The 12,252-nt window shown below is 47.9% G+C and overlaps 1 protein-coding gene across 1 annotated transcript; it reads right to left on the reverse strand.

The window, feature by feature from the left end:
- Positions 1-1,968: 1,968 nt before the first annotated feature.
- Positions 1,969-6,411, reverse strand: LOC134336985 (cardiotrophin-2-like). Its single transcript, XM_063031728.1, has 4 exons — positions 6,259-6,411; positions 5,212-5,313; positions 4,956-5,123; positions 1,969-2,145 (listed from the first exon to the last, which is right to left on the reverse strand). Exons 1-4 carry the CDS (start codon positions 6,409-6,411, stop codon positions 1,969-1,971), a joined length of 600 nt encoding a protein of 199 aa, XP_062887798.1.
- Positions 6,412-12,252: the final 5,841 nt, after the last annotated feature.

The raw sequence follows: 12,252 nt of genomic DNA on the forward strand, positions 1-12,252 counted from the left end.
TTTGCCTATCACCTGTCCAGCTCTCGGCTCTATCCCTCCCCCTCCTGTCTTCTCCTATCATTTTGCATCTCCCCCTCCCCCTCCAGCTTTCAAATCCCTTACTCACTCTTCCTTCAGTTAGTCCTGACAAAGGGTCTCGGCCTGAAACATCGACTGCGCCTCTTCCTATAGATACTGCCGGGCCTGCTGCATTCACCAGGAACTTTGATGTGTGTTGCAAAGAAGTCTTCTGTTCGGGGCAGGGGATACTGCACAGTATGCAGCACAGGGTTGATGTTCACCTTGAAATCCCCACATATGAGAGTGGCTCTGGCCTTCTCTTTCTTGATCACCAGGGCAATGGGCATGGCCCAACCACTCCACTCAGCCTTGGAGAGAATGCCAGATGCCTCCAGGCTCTGTGGTTCAGCATCCACTTTAGGACGTAGTGCATAAACAAATGGACATGCTTTACTGACTCTTGGTGTTGCTGCTTCATTCAGTTCATTTCTGGTCTACATGCCTTTACTTTTCCAATCCTTTTCTCAAACACCTTCTCATTAGCATTAAGCAGCTGTCACAATCTCTGGTTAGTTCTCCCATTTGGGTTGCTGTTACCTGTTGATGATACATTGACTGAGTGCCAGGCTAGTTGGATTTTTCTCAACCATTCACATCTGAGATGTGCTGACCCTCCAGTTTTCAATACATAGAGCTCTAACTGTTGTGTTTTGCCTCCATAAGTCGTATTTACTTTCAGTTTGCCTTTGAGAGACACTTTTTCACCTGTGTAAGTCTTTAGCAGCATTAAGGTATTTTCTAAAGGTAGCCTAGAAAACAGTCTTTTGTACTTGGCCTCTGGAATTATGGACAAAGCTGATGCTGTATCCAGCTCTATTTTCAGTTTTACACTGGACACATCTACTGTAATCCAGATGGTTTTGTGGTCTGCTTCAGTTATACTATGCAGTTCTAGGCAGGACAGTTCACCTTTGTCAGACTCTGCGCTATCTAATTCTGTTTTACATCCAGTAACTTTATGCATTTGCTTAGTTTTATGTTTGAGATCTTTCACTCGGTTTGCTTTTTGTCTGCCTTGCACACTCTCTCCATGTAACCTTGTCTGTGACTTGTTCTTTGAACCAACAGTTATTTGCATCATGGGAGGATTTGCCACATCGATAACATTTTTGGCTTTTTGCACCATTCAGGGACTTTTTGTGCTTTTCACATTCTAATCTCCTTTTCTGTAGTTCTGCATCCTTTGCTGCAGTCTCTAATGATAATGCAATGGTCAATAGCCCTTCTAAGGTTAGGTCTCCTTCTGCCAGTAGCCTCGTTTGAGTGCTTTGACTATGCATGCCACAGACAACCCTAATGCATCAGAAAGTACATCTCTAAAGTCACAGTTCTGGGAAAGTTTACGCAGTTCTGCAATGTATTCTGAAAGGCTTTCATCTTTTGACTGGTTTCCTATTGTAAAATCTAAATTTCTCAGCTATTACCAGCAGTTTAGGGCTCAAGTGATCTTGTAAAAGTGTAACAATTTCATTGCTTGCTGGCTTTGCAAGGATTAGTATGTACTGCACGTAATCAGGTCAATTAAGCTAAGAAGTGTAGGCATGTGATGTTGGCGGCAGAATGTGCGGCGACATTTGTAGACCGCTCCCAGCTTAGTTGTGTTGGTTGCTTACACCAATGACATATTTCACTGTATGTATCGATGTACGTGATAAATAAATGAATCTACCACATCCTCCTCTAGTTCTGACCAGAACTACACGCAGTAACCCCAGCTGACATCTATTCACGCAGAATTGTAATAAGTGTAGTTTATTTAAATAAAATAAATTATTACAAATACATAAATATGGGTCAAGTATATCAAAAATATGTCAATCTTTGCATTATTTCACGATGTGCATTGGGGGGTCGGGTGGAGAGGAAGATTGTGCAGGGATGGCTGTGTGGGCTTCAGTCAGTTGATTTTCAGTATTTGGTCTTTAGGAGGAGGAAGTCTCGGACAACCTTGTTCAGGTAGATCTCCAGGTCCCGGAAGATGATGTATCCCTTTAAGTTGCTGGTCCAATCACTTTCAGCGCTTGGGGCCAGGAGAGAGTAGTTGACATCGGAGGGATCCAGGACGGTGCCATTCAAGGCTCGGATCTGAAGGCAGAGGGAACAAGGAGATTGAGTTCAAGCTCAAGTTTATTGTGATTCAACCACACACACACATATACAGGTAAACAAAACATTGCTCCTCTGGGCCAGGGTACAAAACACAGTACATACAGTCACACACAGCACATCTCATTGTGATCCATTATTAGCCCAGTCTGCGAATGGCGCAACCTGTAGACTGATGGTCAGATATATTGACATTTTACCGCACATGTATATCGTCAAGTGAGGCGTTTCTCCAGGACAGGGTGTAAAGCATAACACACCTACACACACACACACAATAACTTAGGAAAGTAAGAATTACACATAAATAAACAAAGGAAAGAGCATAAATTCAATATTGTAAGGTACAGAACAGAATAACTGATGACACTTTGAATGTGACGTGGCAGGGAGTTCAGAAGATTAATTGTTTCACATCCCGAGCGTTCTTGTTTTTATGCACCGGAGTCTCCTGCCTGAAGGTACAAAGTCAAGGAGGATGCTGGATGGACGGGTGCAGGGGATGTTGCCCTGAAGCCACATTTCTGCAAGAACAAGCATACAACAGTTCCTCATCTCACGCTGGGTCCATGCTTCAGGCTGATGTTTCAGGTCCGAGACCCTGCATCAGGGCTGAGAGTGGACAGGGGGAGATGGTAGACATGGAGAGAGGGGAGAAGGTGGTGGGGAAGGATGCTGAGGTGATTGCTGGACTGAGGATCGGTGTAAGATGACAGGTAGGTTGGTAAGGAAGAGGAGCAGAGGTTAGATGAGTGATAGTGTCACTGAAGGCAGAGCAATACAGCACAGAAACAGTCCCTTCAGCCCATCCGGTTCATGCTGAACTGCTATTCTGCTTCGTCCCCTCAACACGCACCCGGACCATCACCCCGTATGCTCCTCCCATCCAGGTACCTATCCAAACTTCTCTTAAATGTTGAAATACAACCCACATCCACCACTTCCACTGGCAGCCCGTTCCACACTCTCACCACTCTCTGAATGAAGAAGTTTTCCCTCATATTCCCCTTAAACTTTTCACCTTTCACCTTTAGCCCATGAACTCTAGTTCTAGTCTTACCCAATGTCAGTGGAAAAAGCTTGCTTGCATTAATCCTATCTATACACCTCATAATTCTGTATAGCTCAATCAAATCTCCCCTCAATCTTCTATGCTCCAGGGAATAAAGTCTTAACTTATTCAACCTTTCCCTATTATTCAGGTCCTTCAGTCCCAGCAAAATCCTTGTAAATTTTCTCTGCACTCTTACAAACTTCTTTACATATTTCCTGCAGGCAGGAGTTGGGAACTGGACAGAATACTCCAAATTAGACAACTTAAACAACTGTCTTAATCAACTTCAAAGTTCAAAGTAAATTTATTATCAAAGTATATGTGTGTTACTATATACTACCCTGAGATTCATTTTCTTGTGGGCATAACATAACATCCTAACTCCTTTATTCAATACTTATGAAGGTGAATTTTCTCTATACTCTTTCGATCTCATCGAGATCTTTCTGGGGGAAGACAGAAAGAGGAAAATGAGAAAGCAGCAGATGGAGTGAAGTGAGGTCTGAGGAGGGTGCTGGCGAGCAATGAAATTCTTCTCACAACTGAAGACAAACGAGGTTCCTCACTGTGATCATTCAGTTCCCTGTTCTATCAAAAGTATCAGGAAGGAGTTCGCCTATCAGGAACCAGGAAGGAGTTCGCCTATCAGGAACCAGGAAGGAGTTCGCCTATCAGGAACCAGGAAGGTGTTCGCCTATCAGGGACAAGGAGGGAGTTCGCCTATCAGGAACCAGGAAGGAGTTCACCTATCAGGGACAAGGAAGGAGTTCACCTATCAGGAACCAGGAAGGAGTTCGCCTATCAGGAACCAGGAAGGAGTTCACCTATCAGGAACCAGGAAGGAGTTCGCCTATCAGGGACCAGGAAGGAGTTCACCTATCAGGGATCAGGAAGGAGTTCGCCTATCAGGAACCAGGAAGGAGTTCGCCTATCAGGAACCAGGAAGGTGTTCGCCTATCAGGGATCAGGAAGGAGTTCACCGATCAGGGATCAGGAAGGAATTCACCGATCAGGGATCAGGAAGGAGTTCGCCTACCAGGGTGATCCCAGCATCCCACACTGCCGCCCTTGGCTCGCTCTCTGGCTGGCATCTAGACATTCTCTGCTTGCTTTTGTCTCCAGGGGGTTAGACACTGCAGAGACAATATCCCACCTGTCCAGAACCTCGGAGCTGTGCCTTTGCTTCCTGAGTCAGCCAGCTTTGGAGACAGAGTCCCACTGGATGGTGTTGTCATTGGTAGCTGAGCGCTTTGAAGAGGCGGGGGATCACAGATCGGGTTTCAATTCCCGCTCCCTGTAACGACCTTACACTCTCCCCATGACCGTATGCGTGCCCTCCCACAGACCTGGTTGGGATCAGTAAACTGTGGGCGTGCTCTATCTGTGTCAGAAATGAGCACAATCTGGTACTGTCATAGCCATTGAGATAAATGACGCATTTCGCTGTATGTTTCGATGTGCTTGTGACAAGTAAAGCTCCTCTGTAATTAACAGGGACCTGAGGGCAAGATTTTCACACAGAGAGTGGAACGTCGGTGGACCGAACTGCCTGCGAAGGTGGCCGAGACAGGTACCATGGCAACACTGAAAGCACATTTGTAATAGCGATAGATGGGAAAGGTTTTAAAGGATTAAAATGCAGGCAAAAGGGATTAGCAGAGATAGATATCCTGGCTGGCATTGACGCGTTGGGCCGAAGGGCCTGTTTCTGTGCCGTGTACGAGTCAGCTCTCACCTGAGTTCTGAGCTGGGAAATCAGGTCTCTCAGGTCCAGCGAAACAACTTCCATCAAACGCACCAGGGTTGAGACCGACGGTTGGCTGAGCTCCTGGAGGTGCCTGGAGTCCACGTGGATCCAGAAGGCCTGGAGATCCCGACAGTCCAGCGTCAGGCGTTCCGCGTCCTGCGAAGGGGATTGGAGGTTAGCCAGGGCAGTGCTGGGGAAGGGACGGAGCACCGGGAGAGGGGTTGGAGGGGCGGGGGGACCGTACCTGCATATCCAGCCAGTGTGTGTAACTCATCCGGCTGCTTGGGAGGCTGCTCAGGAACAGCGAGTTGTCTTCAAATGATGACGTCCCAAACCTCACCACCTTCTGCAGCAGAGAAAACCATCATAAAGATTTAAAGATTAGCTTTATTTGTCACATATACACCGAAACATGCAGTGACAACCAACACAGTCTGAGATGTGCTGGGGACAGCCCGCAAGTGTCTCCACGTTTCCAATGTCAATATAGCGGGCCCACAACTCACTGATCCTAACCCGTACGTCTTCGGACTGTGGGAGGAAACCCGCGCGGCCACGCGGATTACGTACAAACTCCTTCCACGCAGCGGCGGCAACTGAACCCAGGTGACTTGCTCTGGTCTCCCCGCGCTCTTTATGTGCAAGTTCCCGGGTTAATTCCCGGGATGGCGGGACTGTCATATGTCGAAAGATTGGAGCGACTGGGCTTGTATACTCTGGAATTTAGAAGGCTGAGAGGGGATGTTATTGAAACATATAAGATTATTAAGGGATTGGACACGCTGCAGGCAGGAAGCATGTTCCCGCTGATGGGTGAGTCCAGAACCAGAGGCCACAGTTTAAGAATAAGGGGTAGGCCATTTAGAATGGAGTTGACGAAAAACTTTTTCACCCAGAGAGTGGTGGAAAAAATGGAATGCTCTGCCCCAGAAGGCTGTGGAGGCCAAGTCTCTGGATGCTTTCAAGAAAGAGATGGATAGAGCTCTTAAAGATAGCGGGATCAGAGGTTATGGGGATAAGGCAGGAACTGGATACTGATTGTGGATGATCAGCCATGATCACAGTGAATGGCGGTGCTGGCTCGAAGGGCCGAATGGCCTACTCCTGCTCCTATTGTCTATTGTCACACTGATAAGTAGGAGCACAATAGGCCACTCAGCCCGTCAAACCTGTCCCACCACTCGGTAAAACCGCAACCTCAGCTCCTTTGTACCATTCCCTCCACCCTCCGTTCCTGCTCCTACGTTGAGAGACCCCCTCAGAAAAAGCCCATCGGCCCACCCGGACTTACGTATTTGGTGAGGAGTGTCTGCACATCCTGCTGGACTTTCATGGAAAGGGCGGCGCTCTTGCTGAAGGATCTGTGCAGGCCTCCGCGACCCAAGGGAGCAGCGCTGGCCAGAGTTCCCAGTGAGAAGAAAATTAGTGTGAAGGCAGCATTCATTGTGTGGCCTGGAGAGGAGGAGCGGCAGGAGGAGAGAGAGGATGAGAGAGGTGGAGGGAGAGAAGGAGAGAGGGAGGGAGGGGAAGAGAGGGAGAGTGTTAGGGGAGGGAGGGAGGGAGAGAGGGGAGGGGGAGAGAGGGAGAAAGAGGGGAGAGAGGGGGAGAGATGGAGGAAGAGAGACATTAGCAGTTAAGCAACTACAGCAATGGATACTGCAATTCGTACCTTGAACTCAACCGCAACCGCAACCCCGATGCCAACTCTAACACTCTCACGGTGAAGGAAGTGAGAGTACTACGGACTGGTCAAAAAAGAGGGAAGAAAGAGAGAGATCAGGAGATTGGGATGGGGTTGTTGCTACGGATTCACTGAATGCTCGCTCAGCCGAGCCAAGGACGAGCTGTCAGTAGCTGCCACCATCCCACATCCTTCCCCTGTGTTTCCTGGCTGGGGAGTCCATTGCTACACAGGGTCTCTACTCAGTTAGAGACTCGCTGGAGTTAAGAAGGCTGAAGGGGGATCTCACTGAAACTTATTGAATATTGAAAAAGTGGATGTGGCGAGGACGTTTCCTACAGCGGGGGAGTCTAGGACCAGATGGCACAGCCTCAGAATAGAGGTTTGTCTGACAGAGAGAGACAGAGTTTGGGTGCCGAGACAAGCAGTCGATGGCTCTACCTGGGCCAAATGCCCTGCAGTTGTCCAGGGATGGCTTCTTGCCCTGGTAGCTCTCAAGAAAAAACCTGGGCATCAAGGAGCTGTTCCAAGTCCATGACAGACTGGATGTAGAGAGGATGTTTGCAGTAGCAGGAGAGTCTAGGACCAGAGGGCACAGCCTCACAATTGAGGGATGTCCATTTAGGACAGAGATGAGGGGGAATTTCTTTAGCCAGAGGACGGTGAATCTGTGGAATTCATTGCCACACATGGCTGTGGAGATGAAGACATTGGGTATATTTAAAGTGGAGATTGATAGCTTCTTGATTAATCAGGGTGTTAAAGGTTACAGGGAGAAGGCAGGCGAATGGGGTTGAGAGGGATAATAATCAGCCATGATGGAATGGCAGAGCAGACTCGACGGGCTGAATGGCCTCATTCTGCTCCTATGTCTTATAGGAGTGGTGGGGTGGAGATACGTCTCTACCTAAGGGACTGCAAGGTGCCCCTTCCCTTCACTAGCCTGCAGGTCACCCTGGGGCAAGGTGTGGCACCTGCTTAGCCCCCCGATCAGGGTCACGTGTAGCCATGGGACCAGGTGGTGGATGGTCAGATGAGCAACTGGTGCACATCACAAGTCCTGGTTATGCGACCACTGACAACAGGCGGACAATCTCTGAAGAGTATTGATAATGGCTGGGGTCACCCGTCTTGTAAAGACAAGGACACTGCCCAGAGGACAATGGCAAACCAGTTCTGTAGAAAGATTTGCCAGGAGCGCTCATGGGCATGGAACGACCTGTGATTGCCTATATCATATGACATGGCACGTAACGAATGAGAGATAATCTCATGATCTTATCCCCTCAAATGGAATGGATTATCCCTTCCTGGATCCCACACTCACCTGGTCTTCCTCACCGGTGTCTCGAGATGTGTCTGTGGCTGGGCTTGGAGTGGAGGGCCTGTGTTCCTTTGCTCCCCTGGCCTCGCTTTGTAGTAGCCAACACAACCTGCTTCCTTTTGTAGGACTGCAGCCTCCCACACCGTAAATTTTCTGAATTTCGCAAGACCTCAAGTTTCAGCTTTGAATTAAACAGCGCAGTTTAAGGAAACTCCAAGAAATGATCTGAAAGTTGCTGTTAATGTATACAAACACTTTTCCTTCCTAACACTCCAGGGAACCCCAGGCCGTCCCCAATGATTGTTAGAGACACAGGCAAGATTCAAGCTTATTCAAGATGGAAGATTCAAGTTTATTGATCCTGAGAACATGGAAACCTGTTGTGAATTGTGTCCCTTGCATCAACAACCAGCACACCCAGGGACGTGCTGCAGGCAGCCCACAAGTATCGCCTCACTTTCTGATGCCGACATAGCATGTCCTCAATGCTCAGCAGAACAATTCAGAGTACAACAGCAAAAACAAGCACCATTCCTCCCTGCCATCCACACACATACACATTCCTTTAAACGTAGGGCAAGTCTCAAGCCTCCAGACTCCAGTGGATGTAGAGTCAGGCTTCAACCTCTCCAGTGACCTCGCAGAGATTCGCAGTCTCTGCTCCGACCAATGGGCTTCAATTTCTGGAATCTTTATTCGACCCTTGACATTGATTGCAGGATCTGCCCAACACCAAACACTGGCCTCAGACTCTGGTCTTACCGATGGCAGGACCCAAACTTCGGTCTCACTGAATCATAAACCCAAAGGGTCACTGGAACACGTTCCTCCTGCCCACAAAGAACCCCAGCTCTGGAAGCCACTGACCTTGTCCATTTTGTGCCAGCCTGACATCTGACACCAGACAATGGATGTCCCATGTCCGCGTCTTTGGTCCTCGACCTTACCCACTGGTCTATCCCACCCTCTGCTCTTTGATGAACTCCCACCAAACCATCTTCCATCTTGCTTCCTGACTCTCATTGCCCTCTGCCCAACTCACTGACTCTGCCTACTAGGTGCATGTTAGAGGCCATAGGACAATAAGACAGAGGCAGAACTAGGCCATTCAGCCCATCAAGTCTGCTCTACCATTCCAACATGGCTGATTTCAGAATCAGAATCAGGTTTATTATCACCAGCATGTGTCGTGAAATTTGTTAGCTTAGCAGCAATTCAATGCAATACGTAATATAGACGAAAAATATAACTAAGTAAATCAATTATGTATAGTGAATACATTAAAAATTGTGCAAAAAACAGAAATAATACACATTAAAAATGTTAGGTAGTGTCCAAGGGTTCAATGCCCATTTAGGAATTGGATGGCAGGGGGGAAGAAGCTGTTCCTGAATCGCTGAGTGTGTGCCTTCAGGCTTCTGTACCTCCTACCTGATGGTAACAGTGAGAAAAGGGCATGCCCTGGGTGCTGACGGTCTTTAATAATGGATGCTGCCCTTCTGAGACACCGCTCCCTAAAGATGTCCTGGGTACTTTGTAGGCTAGTGCCCAAGATGGAGCCGACTAAATTTACAACCCTCTGCAGCTTCTTTCGGTCCTGTGCAGTAGCCCCTCCATACCAGACAGTGATGCAGCCTGTCAGAATGCTCTCCACAGTACAACTATAGACGTTTTTGAGTGTATTTGTTGAGATAACAAATCCCTCTCAACCTCATTTTCCTACCTTCTCTCCGTAACCTTTGATGCCCTGACTAATCAAGAATCTATCAACGTCTGCTTTGAATACACTCAATGACTTGGCCTCCACAGCCGTCTGTGGCAATGAATTCCACAGATTCACCATACCCTGGCTAAAGAAATTCCTCCTCATCTCTATTCTAAAAAGATATTCTTCTACTCTGAGGCTGTATCCTCTGGTCCTAGACTCACCCACTACTGGAAACATCCTCTCTACATCCACCCTATCTAGGCCTCAACACCCTCCTGGTGCCTGTGTTCTTTCTCGAGTGCAGGGGCTCCCTACTTGGGTCCATGGACCCCTTGCGTAACAGTATTGGTCCATGGCATAAAAAAGGTTTGGAACCGCTGATCTCAAGATACCCCGCCCTGGAAAACTGCAGGGCATTTGGGTTGGGTGGAGCCATCGAATGCTTGCACCCAGCACACACAGTCTATGTCTCCCTGTTGGACATTGAGCAGAGGTTCTCAGCATCCCGTGTCACCACAGGGTTTTGGGGCAAAGAGGGGCACATTTCACAGTAGCTGTGTCATGCTTTTGCAAAGTGCAATGTGACCAGCAGAAAAATAAAGAACCTTACTAATTCCATGGTCACATACCCAGCTGTCAGTGCGGGACACCTCAGAGACAATGGGGTGCAACCCCCCCCAGGACGAGCAGTCCTTTGGAAGTGGAAAGTGTGGAACAGCAACAACTCGATCCAGGGATCTCTGACCTGATGTTACTGGTAAAACATTGAAGCTGACAGCATCACCAGTTCTCCCCCATACGTGAGACAATTTAAGGGTTCCTGGTTTATTTTCTATCTGATAGATACCACTTTCAACAATGTCACACAACATGTACCTCCCATAGCACAGGGCTCGCTCAGTACCACCCCTCCCAGTGTGACTTACCCTCAGTACCACCCTCACACAGTGTGACCCTCCCTCAGTAGCACCCCTCCCATAGTGTGACACCCTCAGTACCACCCCTCCCTCAATACCACCCCTCCCACAGTGTGACCCTCCCTCTGTACCACCCCTCCCACAGTGTGACCCTCCCTCGGTACCACCCCTCCCACAGTGTGACTCTCCCTCAGTACCAGCCTCATGATCTCTAACTTCCCAACCACGGTTTGGATCTGTAGAGGTACAGGACGCTGAAAGCAGCAAGATGAAACTTGCAACAGAAGAATTCTGTCACCTGCCACTCTCTAACAGGCAATACACAACGATTGGCCCAAACCCAGTGATTGGTGATAAGACCATAAGACATAGGAGCAGAATTCGGCCATCTGGCCCATCGAGTCTGCTCCGCCATTCAATCATGGCTGATCCTTTTTTTAAAATCTCCTCTTCAACCCCAGTTCCTGTCCTTCTCCCCGTAACTTTTGACGCCATGTCCAATCAATCTCTGCCTTAAATACGCCCAACAACCTGGCCTCCACAGCTGCATGTGGCAACAAATTCCACAAATTCACCACCCTTTGGCTAAAGAAATTTCTCCGCCCCTCTGTTTTGAAAGGGCACCCCTCTATCCTGAGGCTGTGCCCTCTTGTCCTAGACTCCCCCACTATGGGAAACATCCTTTCCACATCTACTCTGTCTTAGATTTTCAACATTTGAAAGGTTTCATTGAGATCCCCTCTCATCCTTCTGAATTCCAGCGAGTACAGACCCAGAGCCATCAAACGTTCCTCGTATGATAATCCTTTCATTCCTGGAATCATCCTCGTGAACCTCCTGGACCTTCTCCAATGCCAGCACATCTTTTCTAAGTTGAGGGGCCCAAAACTGTTCACAATCTCAATGTGAGGCCTCACCAGTGCCTTATAAAGCCTCAGCATCACATCCTTACTCTTGTATTCTAGACCTCTTGAAATGAATGCTCACATTGCATTTGCCTTCCTCACCATCGACTCTACCTGCAAGTAAACCTTCAGGGTGTTCTGCACAAGGACTCCCAAGTCCCTTTGCATCTCAGATTCCTGGGTTTTCTCCCCTTTTAGAAAATAGTCTGCACATTTATTTCTACTACCAAAGTGCATGACCATGCATTTTCCAACATTGTATTTCATTTGCCATTTTCTTGCCCATTTCCCCAATCTGTCTAAGTCCTTCTGCATCTTACCTGTTTCCTCAACACTATCTGTTCCTCCACCAATCTTTGTATCATCTGCAAACTTGGCAACAAAACCATCTATTCCATCATCTAAATCATTGATATACAGCATAAAAAGAAGTGGTCCCAACACTGACCCCTGCGGAACACCACTAGTCACTGGCAGCCAACCAGAAAATGATCCTGTTATTCCCAGTTGCTGGCTCCTACCAGTCAGCCAACACTCTAACCATGTCAGTAACTTTTCTGTAATATTATGGGCTCTTAACTTGGTAAGCAGCCTCATGTGTGGCACCTTGTCAAACATCTATCCTACTTGTAATCTCCTCAAAGAATTCCAACAGGTTTATCAGACAAGATTTCCCCTTAAGGAAACCATGCTGACTGTGTCCTATCTTGTCCTGTGTCACCAAGTACTCCATAACCTCATGATTAACAA

Source organism: Mobula hypostoma, chromosome 23, assembly GCF_963921235.1.
Source record: "Mobula hypostoma chromosome 23, sMobHyp1.1, whole genome shotgun sequence".
Classification (NCBI taxonomy): domain Eukaryota; kingdom Metazoa; phylum Chordata; class Chondrichthyes; order Myliobatiformes; family Myliobatidae; genus Mobula; species Mobula hypostoma.